Genomic DNA, 25,384 nt, shown 5'->3' on the forward strand with positions numbered 1-25,384 from the left:
GAGGTGGAGGTCAAGGACATGCGTGGCCATGGGATAACAGGGGAACAAGAGAATAAGAAAACCAGGGAACAGTGGAACAGGGAAACAAGGGAACAAAAGAATGGGCCTTCATGAGAGATTGAGGTGCACAGGCAGTTTCTTACTGCCACAAACTAATTATGTTTTTGTGTTTGAGGGACACACCCGGGAATGCTCAGGGCTGACCCCTGGCTCTGTACTCAGGAGTTACCCCTGGAAGGTTCAGGGAACCCTATGGGATGGCCCAGATCAAAACTGGGTTGGCTGTGTGCAAGGCAAGCACCCTCCCCACTTTACTATGTGGCCCTCAAACAAATGCTTCTTAAGGAAAAACAAACCATCACAGCTGACTGTGACCTTGATGAGGCAACCCCAGCATGACACTGACAAGCCCCCCAAACCCCTTAAGTACCAAAGGAGTGAAACTGAACAGCCACTTCTTGGTTAGTCTCACCAGCATCCCACCCAGGCCACCCTGATTTGGAAGACCATCACTACCTCGTGACAAGGCCCACAGTCTTATAGGGGGGCTAGTGGCTATCAGAATGGGGACAGTGGAGGGCACCCCACCCTAAATCTGGGATCAAGAGAAGAGCCCTGTACTGCTTGCATCTCCTTTTTCTGCTTGGGTGAGGGTGTTATTTTCTAAGATCATCACACAAAGGCACCTTTGGGCGATCAAGCCCTCACATAGTTCACTTGTCCAGGACTAAATCAGAAGCATCATCTTTTGGTTTTGTCATTCTTTGCTGTTGTGTTTACATGCTCAGCGGTCACAATACAGCAGACCAAGCCCCTCAACATGGTCCACTGTCCCCCAAGAAGCTAGTTGTGACAAACTGGCAAGTACCAGGCCTTTCTGCAATGACACGTCATTTGGATGGCACAGAAGTTGTCAAGAGAAAGCCCAGTGGTCAGACCCAGAGGCCAGGGTGAGGCAGGTTATGTTGGTACAGAACTGGAGGGAGACAAGGCCCAGAGGATGCCAGAGAGAACCTCCAGGACTGGACCCGAGGACTGAGTCACCCTTCCAAGGTCATGGACCGATTTTTCAACAAACTCACTGTTGGCCACTCAAGTCTGCTTCCTCTTGTTCCAGAAAATACATGAAACTTCCTGCTGAAGACTTTGCTAACAACCAGCATTACCCCTGACCAAGGAAGTGTATCAGAATGTCAGGTTGGACAAAAGCAGTCACTACATTCATACTTGGCCAGCTCCATAGACTCACTCTTTTCTTGTAGAGCCATGAAAAATCATGGGTACATATACTGGCTGTTAGGTTACACCCTGTTTTACCTAAAACAAAGATCTTCCCTGGTTCCTTTGTATCTATTTGTTTACCACTTGGATTTACCCCAAAACAGAGACTGTCTTATCTGTAAACCTGGGTAAGACTGGCTCAGGATAGCCTGATCTATCCTGTCCTTACACTGTCCTTACTGCCCCACCCAGGGGTGATCTCTGGACTCAATAAAAACAAACTGGCAGGCATCTGGGTGGAGATACGAGGTAGAAAACTATACGTGTTTCATCCTCAGCCTGTTTCGGATTATTTCAAGTGCAACCCTGATTCAGATTTGTTCACCTGGGCTTGGAGATATGGTGTGTGGGTTGATTTTACAACCGGCCACCTGAGATTATTTTTTACTTTAAAGACAATGCATCACATAGTTGACCATAGTTGACCATAATACATTTGTTTCCAGATAAGTGAGAGCAAAGTTATCAATAAAAAGAATAGAAAGAGAAAATTAAAAGGAAAAGAATAAAATTTTAAAAAGGAAAGAAAAAAAACTACAGTGGCAAACTAATTCATGAAAATGATTGTAACTCCCATGAAGTCATTAATACAATGGCAGAAGTTTTAGTAAGCTTACCAGGTGCTGAAGCATTAAAGCTTTGTTCTTTCTTAAGTGTTTCTGTATTCTTCTTTGTGGAAATATTTATCAGTCCAAATTAATTTTAAGTAGCCAGAGGGCTACATAGACTTAGCGCTCTAGCAAGATTTGGTAAAAAATTTTATTTCAGTTTTAGACCTTTGGATTGGTCCTCATATTGACTTCTAACCAGGTGTCTCTCAATTGGTTTCTTTGGTTTCCCTGTTAAAAAGATGTTTCCCCATTGCCTCCGCATCTGGCTTTTCCCCTCCCCTCGGAGTGGGCTTTGATTATCCCAATAAAGGTTATTCAGGAAGCCTGGAGGGGAGCTGCCATCTTGGCTTGTGGTTCCACATGGTAGAGCGACTGGCTTGAGGGTGAACAGCTTGCAGTATGAGTTTCTGGCCTGATGTTCCTTCCCAACTGTGTATGGATTATTTCCTGTGTCGAAGTTGCTGCTGAACCTGTGTCTCTTGCCCTACCCAGACAGGGGTCATGGGAATCCCTCTCCTTCTCTGGGGATTATGGAACACACAACCCACCATTTCAGAAGTTAGCAGACTCGCCAGCACAAAACCTTCACAGCATCCCCTGACCATGATTTAGTATCTCTGAGGATGTAAATCCTCGAACACTTGTCATTTCTGTCTTCTCACTTCCTCTCCTCATCAATCTGGCTAAAAACTTACTGGCCTTGTTGGTTTTTTCTTTGGAACAGCTTTTGCTTTTATTGCTTTTTTTTTTTTTTTTTTTGCCTCTCTTTCTACTTTGGTCTATTTCATTTCTTCTCTGGTTCACTTTTCATTTAATTTGCTCTTCTCTTTAGAGTTTCTTCGCAGAGGATCTGAGATCACTGCTTGGAGACATTTCATCTTTATGATAGCAGTGTTAAACCGCATAAATTTCCCTCTAAATACTCCTTTCCAGCACCGATCAGCAAATTAGACTCGTGGGCTGGGATCCAACATGCTGAGGCATGAGTGTTATGTCCAAGGCCTCTTTCTTCTCTGTGAGACTTGATTAGGTCTAGCCGAGGCCACAACATCCCACACTGTCAAGAAAGCTGCTCCGATGGCCTTTGCAGATAAAGTTTGCCGGATCTTGCTTTAAAGGAACTCCACAAACTTGGGCACCATTTTCAGTAAAATGGAAATGCTTTGAAAATACTTTGCATTTTCGATTGCAATCATTTATAAGTTTAAATTTTTTTTTGTTTTTTGGGTTTATTTTGGGAGGGGGGGTGTTGGGCCACACCAGGCGGTGCTCAGGGGTTACTCCTGGCTGTCTGCTCAGAAATAGCTCCTGGCAGGCATGGGGGAACATATGGGACACCGGGATTCGAACCAACCACCTTTGGTCCTGGATCGGCTGCTTGCAAGGCAAATGCTGCTGTGCTATCTCTCCGGGCCCTTAAGTTTAGTTTTTAGATAGTTAGTGGGGCATTTCCCAAATATCTTTATCTTTTTTGTTGTTATTGTTGCTGTTGTTGTTTTTGGTTTTTGGTTTTTATTTTTGGGTCACACCCGGCCCCGCTCAGGGGTTACTCCTGGCTCTACACTCAGAAATTGCTCCTGGCAGGCTCAGGGGACCATATGGGATGCTGGGATTCGAACCACAGTTCTTCTGCATACAAGGCAAACGCCTTACCTCCATGCTATCTTTCCGGCCCCTACCTTTCTCATCTTACTCAACAGTGGTGATTCAACAAAAGAACACCTAATGCATTGTTTACTTTAAATCTAGCAAGCTTTGTTTTTAAGGCCAGAGTGATAGGACAGCAGGAAAGGCACTAGCTTTACATGCCACAGGCCCGAGTTCAATCCCTGGTGTCCTATAGGGTCTCCGGTATCCCACCAGGGGTGATTCCTGAGCTCAGATCCAGAGATGGCCCCTGAGTGTGGCCAAAAAACAAAGCAAAAAGATCTGATTTTAGACCAGATTATGGTCTAAATTGACCCACATTTGTATGGGCTTGAAAGAAGACACGTTCATTGATAGGTGGAACTTCCTGTGTCAGCTAATGAAGTAGTTCATAATAATGATGAATTTCTGACTTGGTCTCCTCTGCTATTTTCAAATGCATATTATTAGAAAGCCCAACTTAATTGAGAAAGAAACCTTGCTCCCATATTCTGAAGCTCTGTCCTCTTCGAGAATGATTGGCGCTCCTGAGTCTTTCCTATGAAGTCCTCTTACCCCCGCAAGATTCCTTTGCTCTGCAGTCGATTCTGTCGGCTATGAACAGGGGCACAGCCACTGTCTTCTGAGGATTCATTCCTCTAGCAAATCCATTTACACCTTCAAATGTACTGAGAAGTAGAATATGGTTGGATAGTGCTTGGTTGTTCTTACAGTTTTGGAGGTGAGGGGGTAGTTGGGAACACACCCAGGAGGACTCACTCTTAGATCTGTGCTCAGGGATCACTCCTGGAGGTGCTCAGGGGACATTTTCTTGTGCCTGGAGATTTAACTGCATGCAATGCAAGCATTCTCTCTCTCTCTCTCTCTCTCTCTCTCTCTCTCACACACACACACACACACACACACACACACACATACACATAGCTCAAACCCTGATTTTTAAATTGGGATGTTTGTTCTCTTGTATTTTATATGATTATTCATATAGTTAGGTTTAAATCTCACCGCTGGATTTTTGTTTATTCCATTTTTTTTCTTTTTTTCTTTTGTCTCTTTTTCATCATTGCATTAAATCAAAATTATTTTACTCATGATTCCATTTTATACTTTGTTGATTAAAATAAAAAGGAACCTGCTTTGCATGCCTGACAATCTTTGATCACTAACATTATCAGCGATTTCAAAGAGTTTCCAGAGTACCTTTTAAAAAAAATTGTCAGTTCTTCATCAGTAAATTGGCCCACCACAGTATTGGAAACAGAAGAAGGGACAGATTGTTATTCTTTGTTGTGGGGGGGATCACTCCTGGTGGTACTCAGGGGTTATTCCGGGCTCTGTGCTCAGAAATCACTCCTGACAGGTTGGGGGGACCATATGGGATGCCAGGGGATCCAACCCAGGTTTGTCCCAGGTCACCTGCATGTAAGGCAAATGCCCTACTGTTGTGCTATTGCTCCAGCTCAGATTGTTTTATTCTTATATTTTTCTCTTCTCGTTTCCTTTCTTGGAGGGGAGGGAGAATTGGTCTGGGGCCATACCTAGTGATGCTCAGGGATGATCCCTGGCTCTGTGCTCGGGATTATTCAAGAAACCAAATGAGGTGCAGAGATTGAACCTGGGTCAGCCATTTGGAATGTAAACACCCTCCCTGCTCTGGCCCCCTTCCTTTGTTCATTCACTTCCGATTCTACATTATCGCGTTTGGTTTGTAGAGGCCACACCCAACAGTGCTCAGGAGCTGCTTGTGGATCAGTGCTCAGAGGTCACTCCTGGTAGTGCTCATGGGACCACAAAGGGATCCAGAAATCTAACTAGTTGATCACAGCCCTCCCAGCTGTTCTTTCTCTCTCCCCTTTCCTCTCTCCTCTTCTTCTCTCTCCTTCTCTCTCTCGCTCACTCTTGCTCCCTCTCACTCTCTGATTCCAGAGCACTCCCTGGTAACACTCCCTGCTAGATGGGAAGGTCTGACATTTCAGTGCTTGGCCTGGCACTATAGTGCTACTTGGGTCTCTCGGTGCTTAGAGACTTCTAGAACTAGACCCAAAGCTCTCTGGAGCCACCAGAACTACACCCCAGGGGTCCTGGAGGAGAAGGGGACTGTGGCATATGGGCCTGAACCTGAACACAGAGCAGCCCACATGCCAATATGGGTCCATCCCAAATCACATTCCCATCCTTACACCAGTATTCATCCCTGTCTTCATTATATGGTCTAGCAGGATGGAGAGACATGCTCAGTCATTTGTTTCCATGAGCAGGACAGTGAGGCTGACAGAGAGTGGCGAAAGCCCTAGAGTCACCGCTGGAAGGAACAGGGTTAGGGATGGGCACCTACCATCTTCCTCAGCTCCTGGTTGGAGACAATGATGACATTTGGGGGATCACCAATGGCAGTGGCAGCACCCCCAATGTTGGTGAAGATCACTTCTGCCACCAGGACGCGCCTGGGGTCCAGGTTAAGAACCTCACAGAGCCTGTAGTAAACGGAGAGAGTGACAAAGCCCAATGGGGGGGCCCAAAGGGAGAACCCTGAGGGGCCACCTAGTCTCCCTGCAGAAAAAGGGAACTCAAAAGGCACACACACGAACACACACATGTCTACACAAAGAGAGACATGTCTGCACATACATTCATACACACAAAAATACTAAGATATACAGGTTCACACATGCATAGACAAGAGCACACACTTGTGACACATGCAGAGATCCTGCACACTCCTGCTCTCCTAATGTGGAGAGGTCAGCCAGGGACAGATAAGACACAAAGGCTGGCATTGTAGCTCGAAAGCTCATTCCTGCCCCCCGGCACTGCTGGCCGGAAGTGTCCGTGACTAATGGGGCATGGGGTGGGGGAACCCAATTGTTCTATGCATTCCATAGATCCCCATCCAGGGATGGGGCAAGGGCATCCAGATCCCAGAGCTTTACCTGCCCATTACCTAGGCCCTTACCACATTCTTCCTTGAAAATGGGGCCCCTTGGGGCCGGGAAGGTGGCGCTAGAGATAAGGTGTCTGCCTTGTAAGCGCTACCAAGGAACGGACCGCGGTTCGATCCCCGGCGTCCCATATGGTCCCCCCCAAGCCAGGGGCGATTTCTGAGCACATAGCCAGGATTAACCCCTGAGCGTCAAACGGGTGTGGCCCAAAAACCAAAAAAAAAAAAAAAAGAAAAAAAAGAAAATGGGGCCCCAAGGGGCAGAGAGATCAACCCTTCCCTTCAATCACTGTCTGGAGACTCCTACAAAGGACAGGAGCTTCTCTCTGTTCTCCCCTTGGGGCTCCTTGCTAGGTCTGCCACAGTGGCAGCCACCACCATGGCCACAGCTACAACCATAACCAGTGACAGCCACCACTACAGTTATAGCTACAACCATAACCAGTGCCAGCCTTCAACACACCCACAACTGCAACCATAACCAGTGACAGTCATTACCATGGTCAGATCTACAACCATAACCAATAACACCCAACCCCACTGTCAGCTACACCCATAACCCGTGACAGACACCAGCACACCCAACAGATACAACCATAACCAGTGACAACCATCACCACAGCCACAGCTATAGTCACACCAGTGACAGCCACCACTATGATGAGAGCACAATCACTCACAGCCATAATCACAGTCACAACCAGTCAAGCCACAACCCACTGATAGCTGTAATGAGTCTACCATAGCCACCATCATAACCACAGTAACTGTCATTATCACAACCACAGTCACAACTATGACCATGGTCAAAGCTACAACCATAACCAGTGACAACCATCTCTGTGGCTACAGCTACAAGCAATCACAGTCATAATCAAGGCACAACCAGTCAGTTCCACAACAATAACCACAGTCACGGCTACAAAAGGTCACAGCTACAGTAACAGCCGCAGCTGGTCAGAACTAAAGCCAGTCCCACCGCAACTCCAGGGTCTCTGCCATCTTCCCCCAGTGGGGCCACTTGGCGTACCTTATGGTCACGGGGGTGAAGAGCAGCGATGTGGTGACATTGTCCAGGAAGGCAGAAAGGATGGCGGCAAAGAGACACAGCACGGTGACCATGGTCCACACCTTGCCCCGTGACAAGCGATAGGCCTGGGCAAAAACATCCCAACATCCCAGGGTAAGCGTTGGGGGTAGTGGGGGGAGAAGGCAAATGGTAAGTCTGGGTACACACACCCACAACCCAGGGTCAGTGTGTCTGAAAACCCCTGTAAACAACTATGGGGACCACAGTGTCTAAATAAAGACTAGGGGGGAAGCCACAGCAAACAACCATTTTTATAGTACAATAATCAAAATATACTGCTAGCAGTGATTTCATCTACTAAGTATATAACAGAAAAAATTAGCTTAGCACATCCTAAAAGCCACTTTAGACTCACCTTGACAGCACAATAATCAAAAAATCCAGTTTCGGCAAATATGGCCACTAGGATCATCTGAGAAGAGAGAGGAAAGGAGACAGATTGCTGGAGGGTATGGCTTGGTGGACAGTACTCAGGGCTTAGGAGTTCTTTTGCTCTCCCCCCTGGGTGTATCTTTCTGTCCCCCAAAAGCTGCTCCCCCAAGGCTCACCATATGTTGTAGTCCGGGTCTGAACCCAGAGCCCGTGGGTCTACAACCTATGTTCAGAGGTCTGAACCTGGCAGTCTGGATATAGGTGTCTAGAGTTTAAGAGTTTGAATCCAGGAATCTGAGTTTCTATTCCGGGAGGACCGGGGGTCTGTATCCAAAGGGTCTGGGTCTGTGGGTTTGTTTTCCCTGGAATCTACACTCAGTCTAGGGGGTCTATACCTGGGTATTTTTGGGTCTCTACCTGGAGCCAGAGTGAGGGGATCTGATCCCAAGAATCTGTGGGTTTGTACCTAGGGATTTGCACTCAGAGGCTGAAGTCTCTTCTGGGAATCTGAGGGTCTGTACCCAGAATCAGGGAATTTGTTCCAGGGGATCAGGTCTGTGTACCCAAATTTGGGATCTGTACCCCAGGAACTAGGGGCTGTATCCAAGGAACCAGGTCTGTACTAGAATCTGGGAGTCTCTATCTGAGAAATTAGGTCTGTTTACACAGAATCCAGTGCTCCAAGGGTATGCACCTGGCTGGTCCCTCTGGCTGAGCCCACAAGCTAAGGGCTGTTGGCCCCTGAGCAGTTCAGGAAACAGGCCATGGAAGGAAGGAGTCCCACAGAGCCCTGAGTGGAGCTGTGGGCCACTCAGGACCCTGTGGAGCCCTGAGTCCCACAGAAGCGGGGACAGAACCAGCCTCCACAGCAACCCCCAGCAGTATCTATGAGTCCCCCAGTGACAGTGAATGACTGAAACTTTCACACCCAGTGGACAGTCCCAACTTGCTGGGCCAGACAGAGTAGTTCCCTGAGGCTGGCTAGGGACCCAGGTCAAGGCAGAGCTGCTGACAATCAGCCAGAGGGAGCCCCAGATATTTTATATGGACCTGCCGGCACTCCCTCTGCCTAGCAACCCCCAGGTGGAGTTGAGCTGTACCTGCATGAAACTTGGAGGCAGAAAACCTTCATTTCCACCCTGGTTGTGCCTCTTTGGAGAAAGCAAGCTTTGCAAAATGTCAGAAACAATATCTAAAGCTACACTTCTGTTGTCTGGCTTCATCCCAAAACATTCTGCTCCTCCAGAATTCGATGCAGACTAGTCAACGTTGTGACTTTCCAAACTTGGGGACAAGGGTCCTGGGGTTAAGCCCAGCTCCACATACCATGCCGAAGAGTAGAGCTAGAGTCTCGAAATCAATCCACTGCACCACTTGGGTCAGACTCGGCCTCTGAAACAAAAATACTAATCTGTCCCCTTAGAATCCTGGGGCACTGTAGCTTGCTTGGCGTGGGGCTAGAGAGCGGGCACCCCTCACAGCAGACACACTAGCAGGGCCAGGGCAAACCCTTGTCTCTGAAGCCAAGATTCTATGGCCACTGAATACTATTCTGAGACCCATAGAGCAAATGCCAGGCCTGGGCACTCAGCAACAATGATGGTGGCAGCTTCTCAGAGCCCATTCTGAACTCCCTGTTGGTTTGCAGGGCAAGACCCCATAGGCCACCCTGACCCCCTGGGACAAGCATGAGGAGCAGGTGATAGGGATCTTGCGCCAAGGCTACTTAGCTACCAAATAGCCACTACTAGGACAAAGCCATAGGTCAGGGGGAGAACATTGGTCTTGCACATGGCCGACCCAGGTTCAATCTCCAGCATCCCATAGGGTCTCCTGAGTCTTCCAGGAATGATCCCTGAGAGCAGAGCCCGGAATCATCCCTAAGCACCGCCAAGTGTATGCCCCAAAGAACAAAAACACCAAACAGCCACTGCTGTGTCACTCCTCCACAGTGCTGGGACAGGGTGCTGAGACAAGATGCCCCCTGGGATGGATGTTGGCTAATTCCAACTCAATTCAAAACTCCTTAAAAGCAACCAGCCCATAAAAGGGTCCCTCTTGGGGACCAGAGCAATAGCACAGCGGTAGGACATTTGCCTTACACGCAGATGACCAGGGACCAATCTGGGTTCAATTCCTGGTATCCTACATAGTCACCAGGCCTCCCAGGGGCGATTTCTGAGCACAGAACCAGAGAAACCTCTGAGTACCGCTTGATGTGCCCCCCCCCAAAAAAAAAGGTCCCTCTTCCCCATTCTCTGAAGGATCTGTCAGAATAGTTTGGGACAAGCTAAGGTACCATGGCAGTGTCTGCTCTGAATCCTTCTACCAGCCTCACTATAGACAGGCTGCTGTAGGATACACCCCCCCAACACCCATGTGTCAAGGAAACAGCACCCCTTCAGGCCCACCATCACCCATCCCCACTCAACTGGACAGGCACCAGTACCCAGAGGCCAGACACCCAGGCCAAGACAGGACCAATAAGGAGGAGAGCAGCATAGGGGGGGCGCCTGTGAGGGGCACACTTGTAGCTCTTTGCGCACATGTGTATATGTGAGTTTGCACACTCATTTGGCTCTGTGCTTTTTCTGAGTTTGCACACTCGAGTCTCATGTGATTGCACGCTTGTGTCTTTGTGTGTTTGCACACTTATCTTTATGCGCTTAGACATGTACATTTGCACGCTTGCATCGGTTTACATACTTGTGTTTGTGTCTCTGCTTGGACACCTGTGTTTGCGTTTACATGTGTGTGTCTTTGTTTTATTGTGTATCTGTACAACTGTGTCTGGGAACCTACTTTTATATGTCTGTTGTGTTTGTGCATGTCCTTGTGCTTCCACGTGTGTGTCTGCATGTGTTTACCTGTGTGTGACCTTGTGCATGTCCTTGTTTTCTTACAGAAATACACATCTATATCTTTGTCTGTATGTTTGTGGGAGTGTATTTGTGTGTGTCAGTGTCTAACTTGGCACATGTGTGTGACGGCCAGGTGAAAGATATCCTCGACACCAGTTTGTCTATGGGCATGTATCTGTGTGTGCCTGCCTCTGTGTGTGTGTGTGTGAGAGAGAGAGAGAGAGAGAGAGAGGAGAGAGAGAGAGAGAGAGAGAGAGAGAGAGAGAGAGAGAGAGAGAGAGAGAGAGAGAGAGAGAGAGAGAGAGAGTCTGGTAAAAGCTACTCAGCCTGCTCATTCCCACCTCTAGTACAGCTTGCGTGGGAGTGTGGACACAATATCCAAAAAGAGTCACCAAATACCGGCTCGTGCCCAGTTCCCGGCACACCTCTCTGAGTGTGACTTTCCAGGGATGGTGCCAGGGAATTGGAAATGTCACAACTTACATCACCCACCACCGCCAGCGCTGCTAATGCCGCCAAGGACCCCAGCATGGCCGCCAGTGTCCTGTGAACGATCTGCAAAAGAGCACAGGAGGGATGAGGCCGGGTCAGGCCAGAGCACAGCGGGCCTGTCAGCAGTGGCATATGTGTAGCGGCCCTGGAGTGCTGCTGTCTCAGACCCTCCAACCCTACTGGGCCACCTCCTCTAGGAAGCTTCTGTGCATCCCCTGCGGTGGGAGGAGACAGGGCTGTGGGAAGCCTGGAGTGGAGCATTCTTAATTTTTCACCTTTAGGGCCTTCGGCAACTGGATCATTAGGGCCCAAATGTCAGCCAGTTCTGCCCAATGACTGAGATATTATTAGATCAACAGGGAAAGCTGGAGAGGCTGCAGAATTATCCCTGAATTGCAAGAGCATCTGTGGACTCCAGTATCATTGGACAATGCCTGGCTCAGATAAGCCATTTAAAAAAAGACTTGTCTAGTGGCCAGAGAGATAGCATAGTGGTAGGACGTTTGCCTTGCATGCAGCCAATCCAGGACAGATGGTGGTTCAAATCCCAGCATCCCATATGGTTGGTCCCCCAAGCCTGCCAGGAGCTACTTCTGAGGGTAACCCCTGAGTGCCACTGGTGAGACCCAAAAACAAAAACAAACAAACGAAAGACTTGTCTGTGGAGGAAGCAGGGACCTCAAACATGACCTGTACAGGCAGGAAGCTTCAGTTGTGGTGGAAAATCCTCAGATAGTTTCCTTAAGAGTTAGTTGCGGGGGGGAGGGGCAGAGAGATAGCATGAAGATAAGGCATTTGCCTTGCATGCAGAAGAACAGTGGTTCGAAACCCAGGATCCCATATGGTACCCCAAGCCTGCAAGGAGCAATTTCTGAGTGTAGAGCCAGGAGTAACCCCTGAGTGCTGCTGGGTGTGACCCAACCCCCCCAAAAAAGTTAGTTGGGGCCTGAGCAATAGTACAGTAGGAAGAGCATTTGCCTTGCACGCAGCCTATTCCTGGTTCGGTCCCTGGTATCCCATAGGGTTCCTTTAGCCTGGCTGGAGTAATTTCTGAGCACCAAGACAGAGTAATTCCTGAGCACTGCTGGGTGTGCATCAAAAACAAAAATTTTTTCTTAAATTTCTTACATTTCGTAAATTTTAGGGCCAAAATGATAGCACAGCAGGGAGGTCATTTGTCTTGCATACAGCTGGCCCAAGTTTGACCTCCAGCCTCCCATACGGTCCCCTGAGCACCGCCAGGAATCATTCCTGAGCCCAGTTCCAGGAGTAAGCCCTAAACATCACCAGGTGTGGTTCAAACAAAAAAAGGAAGTAAATAATCCAAGGATTTTCATTCTCAGAAATGCTTTCCAGCACCTGAGAACAAGGGCTGGAAAGAGCCTTCCAAAATAGCCCATCTCTTTGCCTAACCCACTCCCCTCAAAAGGAAATCTGGGGTGCCCAGAGCGATAGCACAGCTGGTAGCACACTTGCCTTCCTTGCACACCTGAGTGCGATCCTCAGCATCCCATCTAGTCCCTTTAGCCGTCCAGGAGTGATTCCTTACTCCCCTTGCCTCTCTGGCCCCAAGGTGACACTTTCTAGAAACATCACCACAGTTATTTATGAGGGGGCAAGAAACGACCAAGCACTTCGTTGAGGGCCCAGAAGAACCTCGAGGAGCAGAGATGAAAGTCACCTCAAAGATGATGAGCACATAGACCCCTGCAAGGATGACAGCGGCAGCAGTGACCTGGGCTTCGATGCTTGCACGGAGGAACTGGTGAGCCAGCAGCAAGGGGACAGTCGCCTTCTGCTGCAGAGATGCCCTTACTTGGATGGAGACAGTCTCTCTGTGGAAGAAAGGAACAGGGTGCTCACTGCTGAAGAGATGGTGGGGGAGAAGGCTCTGAACCAAGAAATGGGCCTCTCTTCTCTCCCTGGGGCCTGCAGAGCCCCGTGGAACTGAAGTTCTCCCCCATACTGGAAGCACCCTACACCCCATCTTCTGGGGCGTTGTTGGGATGTTCATTATATCATCATGATTGAGTCATTCTGGCCTTTGAGGATTGTTCCATGTCCTGCATCTCTCTGTCACCCCCATGGATGGAACTGAAAGGGCCGTGGCTCCATTTCTACAAGGTTGGTGGGACTCAAAGTTAGAAGCCACCAATCACATGAATGGCAGTCCAGGATGGGTGGGACTCAAAATTTGGACTTTCCAATCACATGACTGGTTTTCCAAGCTGGGAGGGACTCAAAGTTTCAAGCCACCAATACATGAATGGCTCTACAGAGTGGGTAGGACTCTGATTTTCAAGCCTCCAATCACATAAGTGGTCCTCTAGGGTGGAGGAACTCAGTTTGGACCCTCCAACCACATGAATGGTTCTCCAGGGTGGACAGAATCCAAAGTTTCAAGCCACCCATCACATGTGGCTCTCCAGGGGATAGGGATGGGAAAAACTCAGTTTGAACTCTTCAATAACATGACTGGTTCTCCTAGGTGTGTGGGACTGACTCAAAGTTTGGACCCTCTGATCACATGGATGGTTCTCCAGCGTGGGTGGGACTCAAAGTTTCAAGCCATCCATTACATAAATGGTTCTCCCAAGAACTTCCCCCCTACCCTCCTTGAGGTACTTAAGTATCTCCTAGAGCAGAGGTGCTCAAACTTTTTAAACAGGACTAGTTCACTATCCCTCAGACCATTGGAGGGCCAGACTATAGTATTTTGGAGGGGCCAAACCCAGTGACACTCAAGGGTTACTCTGTGCTCAGAAATTGTTCCTGGCACGGCTATGGGATGCCAGGGACCAAACCCAGGTCTGCCCCTGGTCAGCAGCATGCAAACACCCTACCACTGTGTATTCACTCCAGCCCCAAGCCTGTTTTCAAGGTGTAGGTACAGGTGCCTGGAGCAAGCCCTTGTGTCCACACAGCAGTGTGTCCACTTTGTCCACCAAGGTACTGTGTCCCTTCTAGCATCTCTCACACCCTGGGGAAGGGCACTGTTAATCCATCCTCACTGCCCACCCACCCTGGGCATGTCCCTCAACTGTGTCTGTCATCTTCTCTGTGTGTCCATCTGACTCTTCTCTGGCTAGCAGACCCAGACATTATACCCGCGTCTCCCCAATTACCCGAGAAACGGAAACATTGAGACCCCCAATACCCTTCACAGCAAGTATAGACCTTCTCCGTCTACACTCAAGAATATCGCTCATCTGAATCACAAACGATCTATGTTCTTTGTTTGTTTAGTTGGTCCTTGGGTGTTGGGTTAGGTCCTGTGATGCTCAGGGCTTCCTCCTGGCTCTGTGGTCAGGAATCACTCCTGCAGTGCTCAGGGAATTCTATGGGTTGCCGGGACCAAAACTGAACAGAACCCACGAAAGGCTAATGTCCTCCCCACTGTGCTATCACTCTGGCCTCACTGATCTGGTTCTTCATGTTCGATCTCTGAATCCCACAGCTCAGACATTGTCACATCTCCCACTTTTGCCCCCTCTGCTTGTCTCAGGGCCCCCCAGAACACACCTGCTCAGCACCTCGAAGTTCCTGCTCAGCACAGTACGCTCTCCCCCTCTTGGATCCACAAACACGGTCCAGTTGGAGAAGACCTGAAGGAAGCAGAGGGGGACTCAAGTGACTTTCAGACCTAAGATATCATTTGGGCTCTGGGGGGGTCTCTGTCCGAGAAGGTAGAGAATGGGGAAAGAAGGAGGTAGAGAGGGAGGGAAGAAGGAAAGAAGGGATGAAGGAAGGAAGGAAAGGGGGAGGGAGGGAAGAAGGTAGGGAGGAAGGAAGAGAATGGGGAGGAAGCAAGGTAGAGAATGGGGAGGAAGGAAGGGAGGGAGGGAGGAAGGAAGGAAGGAAAGAGAGGGAAGGAGGAAGGAAGGAAAGGATAAAAGAAGGAAGGGAAGTAGGGAGGGAGAAAGAGAAGGGAGGAAAAGGAGAAGGAAGATTGGTTGTGGGGAGACAAGGTCCAGAGGTTAAGGCCCTGGCCTTGCCCATGGCCAACCATAGTTTGATCTCCCTCCCCCAATTACAGAGCCAGAAATAGTCCCAGGCACTGTCAGTATAGCTCAAACCTCCCAAAAAAGAGAAGGGTAAGAGGCTGGGAAAGCCCAGCAAATCTGGGGCTCCTGTCAAAGATGTTCCAGGGGAAACTCAATTGACAGTAAATGGAAATTTTACTCAGCCCTTCCAAGCCTGACCTGCTGGGGCCGCCGGCGCCTGGAGCCGGGAGCTTCGGTCCGTGTCACCTCCACTACCACATAGTCATTCCTTGAGGCTGCGCCGGATCCTCCGGCCACCAGGGCTCCATCCAGGGCCACCTGGAGCAGGGCGTTCTCTGTGCGGCCGCTGAGGTTCACAGCTGGAAGCAGGTCAGGGTCAAGGACACAGCCAGGAGGGGAGAGAGGCCTGTGAGCCCCCACCTGCCCCAAACATTCCCCAAGGAAGGGGTCCGCCCGGGGTACCCCAGCATCCCACATCCAGATCATCTGAGGGGCTGGAGCCATAGCACAGCCAAAGGACATTTGTCTGGCAAGGTGGCTAATCTCCAGCATCCCATCTGATCCCAGCACCCTGCCAGGAGGAGTCTCTGAACATAGAACCGGGAGTCACCCTCGAGCACCACCAGCTGTGGCCTCTGAACAAACAAAAACAAACAGACAAACTTAAAAACCTCAGGCATTGCCCATCAACAGACGGAAAGGGGAGAGCGGATTTTCATTTTAGATGTGTGTGCCAATAAAAAAGCCAAAAAAGAAGCAGAGGAAAGGAATAAACTGGAGCCCAAAGTAACAGACCCAAGGGCTGGCCTCAGCACTGAATGTGGTGTGTCTGTGTGTGTGTGTGTGTGTGTGTGTGTGTGTGTGTGTGTGTGTGTGTGTCTGTGTCTGTGTGTGTGGGGGGGGAGCAGGGGACAGGCAGCTGGACAGCTGAGACATGAACATGCATGTGACCTGGTGTCTCAATTCACACGTGAACTTGCAAGAGTCTTGCAGGCCCTTGCTGGCCCCCTCCCTCCGCTCAGCGCCCCGTTCTCCACCCTGTGTCATGGCACAACTGACTGGCATGAAATGGGCCCAGAGGCCTGCACGGCCTGTGCTCACACTCCTGGACCTTGCACCTCACTCCAGGACTCGCAAGGCCAGAGGGAAAGAGGATTGGGGGGCCTTGCTGCTGCTCTGCAGAACCCAGTGGCTGAACGGCGCCACCTGGAGGCTGACAGCAGGTGGAAGGCTCCAGAAGAGGAGGGGCGGGCAAAGGAGGGAAGGGGAGGGGAAGGGAAGGGAAAGGGAAGGGAAAGAAGGAAAGGGCAAAGAAGGGAAGGGAAAGGGAAGAAGGGAAGGACAGGGAGGGGGAGGAAGGGAAAGGGAAGTAGAGAAGGAAGGGGAAGGGAAGGGAAGAAAGGGAGGGGAGGGGAGGAAAGGGAAGGGAAGGGAAGAAAAGGGAAAGGAAAGGGAAGGAAGGGAGGGAAGGGGAGAGGAGGAAGGGAAAGCGGAGGGAAAAGAGAAGGGAAAGGAGACGGGAAGGGATCGGGAAGGAAGGGAAATGGAAGGGAAGGGATGGGGAGGGGAGGGAAGGGAAAGGAAAGGAAAGAGGAAGGGAAGGGAGGGTGGAGAGGGGAGAGGAGGGGAAGGGGAGGGAAGGAAAGGAGAAGAAAAGGGAAGGGAAGAGGAAGAAAATGGATGGGGAAGGAAGGGAAGGAGAAAGGGAAGGGAAGCAAATGGAAGGGAAGGGAAAGATAGGGAAGGGGAATGGAAGGCGAATAGAGAAAAAGGAAGGGGGAGGAAAGGGAAAAAAGGGAAGAAATGGAGGGGAGGGGAGAGGAGGAAGGGAAGGGAAAGGAAAGGAATAGGGAAAGGAAAAGGGAAGGGATGGGGAAGGAGAGGAGAGGTGAGGGAAGGGAGGAGAGGGAAGGGGCGGGAAGGGAAGTGAAAGGAAAAGGGGAAAGGAAAGAGGAAGGGAAGTGAGGGAGGAGAGGGGAGAGAAGGGGAAGGGGAAGGGAAAGGATGGGGAGGGAAGGAAGCGAAGTGAAGGGAATGTGAGGGAAGGGGAGGAGAGGGAAGGGGAAAGAAAGGGATGGGAGGAAAGGGAAGCAATAGAAAGGGAAGGGTAGGGTAGGGAAGGGGAAGGGAAGGCAAATAGAGATAAAGGAAGGGAAGGGAAGGGAAGGGAAGGGAAGGGAAGGGAAGGGAAGGGAAGGGAAAGGGAGAGAAGAGAAGGGAAGGGAAAGGAAAAATGGGAGGCAGGGAAGGGAAGTTAAAGGGAAGGAGAGGGAGGGAAGGGAAGAACAGGTCCCTCTGATGACTCCCCCACCCCCCACCGTGGGAGCAGCCAAGCCCTCCGGAGCCCCAGAAACCCAGTGATTGGGCATCCTGCAGCCCACACCTTCCCCCTGCCTTGCATGTAGCTGACCTAGGTTCGATCCCCGGCATCCCATCTGGTTCCCCAAGCACCGCCAGAACTGGTTCCTAAGTGCAGAGCCTGGAGAAAGCCCTGAGCACTGGTGGGTGAGTCCTCTCAAAAAACAAACCTGAGAGTCTAGCACCCCAGGAATGTCTGGGCCTCGTCTCACAGGTTGTCCCGCCACTTCCAGCCTCTACACTGTCCCCCCAAGTTTACTTCCTTCTGCCCAGGCCTTTCTCACTCCTTCCTGGCCCAGTAGAACAAACCCACTTTATGTGGGGGCCACCCAAAGCCACCGTGGGGGCTTCAGTGTAGGGCAGATACAGTAGCTCTCAGGCTGCGACACAGCCACCAGCTGCCAAGGTTTCTCCTGGTCTGGATACAGGCTGAACAACACCTGCAAAACAGGAAACACCTCCTTATTTTTGTTGTTTTGATTTGGTTTTTGCACTCAGGGATTCCTCCTGGCTCTGCACTCAGAAATCACTCCTGGCAGGCTCGGAGGACCATATGGGATGCCAAGGACTGAACCCGGGTTCATCCCGGGTCGTCTGCATGCAAGGCAAATGCCCTACCGCTATGCTATTGCTCTGGCCCAAGACACAACTCCTGTAGTGGACGCCACAGGGCATTTTCAGTGCCAGCCAGGTGGACTGCTAAATCCAGGCCCGGGCACTGAGCTGCTCTGGGCCCAACAAGCCCCAGTGTGGCTCTGTCTGCTGCCGAAGCCAGTGGACTCCACCAGAGGAACATGGTACCTGGGCCTTGCGTGTCAGTGTTTGCCCATGGGAAGGATGCCCCTGTGTGACTGCCATGGACACTTGTGGGATGCGCAGGGGCCTACTTTACCTCAGCAGGAAGCGCCTGACAGTGCAAAGAGGCTGGTGAGAGTGCAAGCAAATGCCTCCACTTCATTTGGGTTTGTCGGCTGGACACCAAGCCCCGTAGCCCAGGAGAAGCCTGAAGACCAGACATTGAGCACCCTGGGGACTGAGAACTAGGCACAAGCACCCTGGGGAGTGAGGACTAGATACAGAGTACTCTGGGGATTGAGGACTAGGCACAAGCATCCTGGGGACTGAGGAACAGACACAGAGCACCCTGGGGACTAAGGACCAGAGACAGAGCACCCGGAACCAGGGCTGCTGCTCACCCCCAAAACCACAGGACGCCCAGCAAGCACCTGCCTGGGAATCAGGTTGTCTCCACAGGGCGCCCCAATGCAGAGAGGCCAAAGTGAAAGCAGCTTCCCCCAGTTCCAGCTCTGGGCTGCTCTGGCAGTGGCTCCAGGCAGTGGTTCGCCAAGTGCATTATGAAGGGGACGGGGGTGTGGGAGACTCCCAGCAGGCTCCATTGTGCATACACATGAGCCTGTGTGTATAGCATGAGCAGACCCGTGAAGCAGATGTGTGGACATGTGCAGAGATGCACACACCAACATACTCACACGTAAGCAGACACACCTGCCCTGGAAATCTCACCCCTACTGCACACATCCAGGATTACACTGGCCACAGAGCACCACACCCCTCAGGTCATTTGTTGTTTTTTTTATTTTTGTTACTCCTGGCTCTGCACTCAGAAGTCACTCCTGGCAGGCTCGCAGGACCCCATGGGATGCTGGGGATCGAACCTGGGTTCATCCTGGGTTGGCCACATGCAAGGCAAATGCCCTTCCACTGTGCTGTCTCTCCAGCCCTTGAACTCATTTTTTGGGGGGAAGTATTGATGGATTTTTTTATTTGTTTTAGGGCCACACTTGACAGTATTCAGTCCTCCTGGCTCTGGACTCAGGGATCACTCTGGTTTGGTTCAAGGCATGCCTATGAGATGTCAGGCACTAAACCCAAGTATACTGTGTGCAAGACAAACGCCCTCCCCAATGTGCTACTGCTCTGGCCCACACCCACTCATTTAGCAAGCGCATGTCGAGCCTCTGCAGTGTGATGAAGGCATCACATCCTGCAAAGCTGCCAGGACAGAGGTCAGAGGCACCTCACAGCCCCTCCTAAGTCCAAGCACAGCAGCCTTTCTGGGGTGAAGGAGCCATGAACTCAGAGCAGACTGCAGAGAAGGACAAACATCCTGCTTCATACCCCCAACAGAGGGACCCAGAAGAGTGAAGGCTCCTACCTTGGAAGAGCCAGGGTCATCCCGGGGCCACCAGGATGGCTGGACAGGGAGCAACCCAGATATTCTGTGCACCTCAAAACTAATATAGACTCAAGATTGGAAAGTGTGACCCAGGGAAAAAGCAAGGGGCTCCCTCCAGAGCAAAAGCCAGAGCAAAAGGACCTGTGGAGCAAAAGGTTCTGTTGAGGGAAAGCACAGAAGAGCACCCCAAGGCTGTCTACTTTCCCCACACCTGTACACCTTCTTCAAAGGGCCCTGAAGACTCCAACCTAGCCCAAGGATACCCCACAGATGGCAGAAAAATAGGCCTGAAATACTCACAGAACAAGACACCACAAAGACAAACAGGCCAACAGCCCTGAGCCTCCGTGCACAGCGTCTGCAAGACAAGATTTGAAGAAAAAGAAAAAGAAAGAACATAGTTTTTTGATCCAGTAAAAACAGTAAAATCTTATTTTGATGTTCTTAGATGGAGTAAATCTAAAAATAACCACTTCCCATTTCCAAATTATGCTTCAACAAGCTCCCATGTCAATGAAAATCGGAAGGATGTGCATTTCAGAGCACTGAGTGTTTCAAAACACAAACTCCTCTCTCCCTTCAGTGACATAAACATTGGACCATTGGACCCCACATCCAAAGAACTCACCAGATTTAGGCAGGGGCCAGTCTAGCCCACTTGGGAAGACAGAAGTTTGTGAATGTAAGATGACACCAAGCTCTTAACTCAAAACAATAAGTGTTCCCCCATCTTCCTCCTTCCCTTAAATCTCTCCTTTTATATGTAAAAGCCCACAGGGATAGGTATTTTCGTATCTCTTGACCTTCCAACTCCTGGTGAATTTAGTTAACATAGAAAGAGCAGTTCTGGCTTTTGGCTCAGAGATACCACAAGACAAAAACAAACTGACTCCATGACTCTCCTGACTGGCTTGGTTTATTGACCCTTCAAGGTTACCCTACTGGATTCAGACCATTCCACCTGAGGCAAAAATACACATGTGGGGGATTCCACAACGTAGAGATTTATTTTACAACTGGCACCCTGTCCAGCCACCCTGGTGGCCCCAGGGATGACTCTGGCTCTTCCAAGGTAGGAGCCTTCACTCTTCTGGGTCCCTCTGTTGGGGGTATGAAGCAGGATGTTTGTCCTTCTCTGCAGTCTGCTCTGAGTTCATGGCTCCTTCACCCCAGAAAGGCTGCTGTGCTTGGACTTAGGAGGGGCTGTGAGGTGCCTCTGACCTCTGTCCTGGCAGCTTTGCAGGATGTGACCCCTTCATCACACTGCAGAGGCTCGACATGCGCTTGCTAAATGAGTGGGTGTGGGCCAGAGCAATAGCACATTGGGGAGGGCGTTTGTCTTGCACACAGTATACCTGGGTTTAGTGCCTGACAGCTCAAGGCCTCTCAGTAGGAAAGTCCAGGCTGTAAAATGGAAATTTTCCAGGGCACTGGAATCTCTCTGCCTCATGTGAAACAGGCAGAAAGCCACCTCTGAAGCTGTCAGCCCCTGTAAGGTGATGTCACCACAATGTCAGGGGTCCCAATACACACACACACACACACACACACACACACACACATATACACTTGTACAAGGTTCAGGTTCTCTTGTGGCAAAAATGATGACCCACCTATGAAGGTGTTGGCAGCCACCTCACATCCTCAATCCCTTAACTGTGCCAGCCCCAAACAGTGATAGGGCATTGGAGCACACCTGTGCCTTTCAAGATGCTCTCCAGGGCAATGAAGGTCAACTTGGGGCACTGAATCTACCCTTCACACACCTTCAGAAAAACTGAGGGTCAGAGCCAGGGGTCCGTGGGGAGGGCGCTGGCCTTGTACACAGATGCCCTGGGTTCAATCTCTGGCATCCCATATGGTTCCCCGAAGCACTGCCAGGAGTGATTCCTGAATCCAGAACCAGGAGTAACTCCTGGGCTTTTGTGTAGCCCAAAAAAACCAGAAAAAAAAAAAAAAAAAAGAATGCAAAGATCCAGAAGAGAAGCCAGAAAATTAAAGGGCCACCTGCTATCTAAGCAGATGTGTGGGAAGCCATAGAACAGGGGCTACATATTATGGCATACCTGAGGCCACATCCAAGAAGCAAATCCAAAAAGGGGGGGGAGGATCCCTGACTATCCTGGGCTTCCTGCCTGGGCCACACACATCACTGCTCCTGCCAACCTGCCCCTTGCACCAACCCAGAAAAGAGCAGGAGACAAGGGCAGGTGCCGATGCCACTGTGCATGTGCAGATTAACGTAGGCATGCACCTGGCTTGTCCCCAGCCCAGTTCCTGGGTCCTGTAGGTTCTTGGCCCAGAGCATCAGTGAGTCAGACCTCATACCTCAGCTTTGATCGTCGGGGTGCACCGTGCGTGCCCTGCCATAGCCCCCCCTTCGCCAGGAAGGCTCCGGAGGGTCCATCCCACTCGGCAGAGCTGTGCTCCCACGACTCACCAGCAGAGGCCACAAGCTCAGGATGGCAGGCAGACAGGCCCCGAGACCTGTGGGGGCAAAGAAGGAAGGGGGATAGTTGAGGAACACATAGAGAGCGTCACCAGGGTCAGAGCACTAGAGGAAGATTACAACCAAGGGTGCTGAACGACAGGGATGGCTGAGCCATAGGGCCATGGTTGGGTGCATTTTGCAGCACATGAAAAACTTGCCTTGCACATGGCCAACCTGGATTTGGTGCCTGGTGCTGCATATTTGGTGCTGCCAGAGCCCTGCCAGGAGTGATTTCTGTGCACAAGCCAGGAGGAAGTCCTGAGCACCACCAGGTGTGACCCAAAAATCGAATAATAATAATGATGGTGATGGTGACACTGCAATGCATGAAGGCTGTTCTTTGGCCTGCCACAGAGACTGAACGCAGCCAACTTACTTCAGACTTTGCTCCCCTGGGTAAGCAAAAGCACTTGGCCCCTACTTTGTCACTTGTGAATGTTTTTGTTTGTCTTTGTTTTGGGGGCACACCCAGCAGTGCTCAGGGGGTTACTTCTGGCTCTTTGCTCAGAAATCACTCCTGGCTGGCTCAGGGGACAGATGGGATGCCAGGGATGGAACCTGGGTCCATCCTGGGTCGGCCACATGCAAGGCAAAGGCCCTACTGCTGTGTTATCACTCAGCCCCTGTCACCCTTGTTCTGAGAGTGAGCCCATGGGGCCTTTGGGTCTGTGTATGAGACTGCTTATGACGGACTCTTGGAAGGTAACATGTTTCCCTTCCCCGCCAACATCTCCACAAACGTGTGCGTGGCCACAAGAATGTCAGTTCACCTGGCCAGCGCACAAATCAGACCCGCATCCATTGCAATATCAGGAGAATTCTTGTACTTTGGGCTGAATCCTGGGGCCTCTGGGCTATTCCTGCTTCATAAATGCATAATGGTTCTAGACGGGCTATACGTGAGCCCAACATTTCAAGGACAGCAAGAATCCAATGCTGGCAATTGGCAGCTTGGATCTGAGAATTGAGTGACACTGCTCAAGTCCAAGCCATTGGAACTGTCTTCAACACTTTTCATATCATTTTTTGGAACTGGCTCTCGAGGGTGGAAATGTCATTTTATTCACAAGAAGAAGCCCAGGAGAGCCAAGTCAGACCGTCTGAAATCAATACAGAATGAAACAGCATAGATGCTGACCGTGCACAAACTTTAAAAATAGTCTTTTCTAGAAAAAAAGAAGAAGAAGTTGGTGAGTGGGAAATATGTGGTGTTCAAGGACCCTGCTCAACTGCTGAGCAAACAGAATGCAACTTGCCCAGGGAACTCAAAAAATTTCTCACATAAACAGAAAGAGCAAAGCTAATGTCAGGTTTTTTTATTTTGGTTTTGGGGTTTTTTTTTAATAGGGTCCACACCTGATGGTGCTCAGGAGTTACTCCTCGCTCTGTGCTTAGAAATCACTCCTGGCAGGCTTAGGAGACCATATGGGATGCCAGGAATTGAGCCCAGGTCAGCCTTTGCCAGGCAAATGCCCTACTTGCTGTGTTATCACTCCAGCCCCCAATGTCAGGTCTTTGAAATAGTCAAACTTTTGGTCACAACAGAAGGGTTCTGTGACTACCAATAGAGCACTTGGTGGTCAGTTGAGATGTGATGGACAAGCTGGAACTTCCATTTTTGCCCTGGTCACTACACTGGTGAGTGCAAAGGCAGGTCTTGTCCTGGCTGTTACGACATTAGCTGCACCAGTACCCCCCAAAAAACACATACGCACATGGGTTGGGATTATCCCAATGAGCCATTTTATCCAAATAAAACTTCAATGATTGGTCACAAAAAAAAAAAATGCATCCAAGGGCCGGAGAGATAGCATGGAGGTAAGGCATTTGTCTTGCATGCAGAAGGACAGTGGTTCAAATCCCGGCATCCCATATGGTCCCCCAAGCCTACCAAGAGCGATTTCTGAGCATAGAGCCAGGAGTAAACCCTGAGCGCTGCTGATGTTACCCAAAAACCGAAAGAAAGGAAGGAAGGAAGGAAGGAAGGAGGGAGGGAGGGAGGGAGGGAGGGAGGGAGGGAGGGAGGGAGGGAGGAAGGAAGGAAGGAAGGAAGGAAGGAAGGAAGGAAGGAAGGAAGGAAGGAAGGAAGGAAGGAAGGAAGGAAGGAAGGAAGGAAGGAAGGAAGGAAGGAAGGAAGGAAGGAAGGAAGAAGGAAGGAAGGAAGGAAGGAAGGGGGAGAGAGAGAAAGAAAGAAAGAAAGAAAGAAAGAAAGAAAGAAAGAAAAAGAAAGAAGAAGAAGAAAAAGAAAGAAAGAAAGAAAGAAAGAAAGAAAGAAAGAAGAAAGAAAGAAAGAAAAGAAAGAAAAAGAAAGAAAGAGAAGAGAGAGAGAGAGAGAGAGAGAGAAAGAAGAGAGAGAGAGAGAGAGAGGGAGGAGGGAGGGAGGGAGGAGGGAGGGAGGGAGGGAGGGAGGGAGGGAAGGGAGGAAGGAAGAAGGAGGAAGGAAGGAAGGAAGGAAGGAAGGAAGGAGGAAGGAAGGAAGGAAGGAAGGAAGGAGGAAGGAAGGAGGAAGGAAGGAAGGAAGGAAGGAAGAGGAAGGAAGGAAGGAAGGAAGGAAAAGAAAAGAAATGCATCCAAGTCATTTGTTTGTTTGGATTTTGGTTTTGGAGCCACAACTGATGGCATTCAGAGGTTACTCCTGGCTCTGTGCTCAGAAATTGCTCCTGGCAGGCTTGGGGGACCCAACGGGATGTCGGGGATTGAACTCGGATCCATCCTGGGTTGGCTGCTTGCAAGGCAAACACCCTATTGCTGTGCTATTTCTCCAGCCCCCCAAGTGATCTTTATGTAAGTCACCAATATCTCAGCTTCTGGAGAGGAAGGAAAATTGTTTGCAAGCAAATTCCAGTCTGCAACTTTCAGGGAAGGCGAGGGGCACATGCAGCAGTGCTGAGGGCTGATTCCTGGCTCTGTGCCCATGGAACACTCCTGGAAGGGTTTGGGATGTCAGGGATCAAAGCTTGAGTTGACCAAATGCAAGCAAGGTAAGCATCCAACTTGCTGTATTATTGCTCCGGCTCCCTTCAACTGTTTTTTTTTTTTTTT

The 25,384-nt window shown here is 50.2% G+C and overlaps 1 protein-coding gene across 1 annotated transcript in view; it reads right to left on the reverse strand.

The window, feature by feature from the left end:
• Window positions 1-22,995, reverse strand: part of OCA2 (OCA2 melanosomal transmembrane protein) — a 60,470-nt gene extending 37,475 nt beyond the window's left edge. The window contains exons 1-12 of the mRNA XM_049783924.1: window positions 22,973-22,995; window positions 22,180-22,338; window positions 20,152-20,209; window positions 18,022-18,094; window positions 15,495-15,655; window positions 14,815-14,897; window positions 12,974-13,127; window positions 11,284-11,355; window positions 9,266-9,331; window positions 7,923-7,979; window positions 7,508-7,632; window positions 5,875-6,013 (exon numbers count right to left, since the gene is read on the reverse strand). Coding sequence (XP_049639881.1) covers window positions 5,875-6,013; window positions 7,508-7,632; window positions 7,923-7,979; window positions 9,266-9,331; window positions 11,284-11,355; window positions 12,974-13,127; window positions 14,815-14,897; window positions 15,495-15,655; window positions 18,022-18,094; window positions 20,152-20,209; window positions 22,180-22,338; window positions 22,973-22,995 — 1,170 coding nt within the window. The remainder of the gene's footprint in view (window positions 1-5,874; window positions 6,014-7,507; window positions 7,633-7,922; window positions 7,980-9,265; window positions 9,332-11,283; window positions 11,356-12,973; window positions 13,128-14,814; window positions 14,898-15,494; window positions 15,656-18,021; window positions 18,095-20,151; window positions 20,210-22,179; window positions 22,339-22,972) is intronic.
• Between the last annotated feature and the right edge of the window lie 2,389 nt (window positions 22,996-25,384).

Source organism: Suncus etruscus, chromosome 11 (genome assembly GCF_024139225.1).
Source record: "Suncus etruscus isolate mSunEtr1 chromosome 11, mSunEtr1.pri.cur, whole genome shotgun sequence".
NCBI classification, from domain to species: Eukaryota; Metazoa; Chordata; class Mammalia; order Eulipotyphla; family Soricidae; genus Suncus; species Suncus etruscus.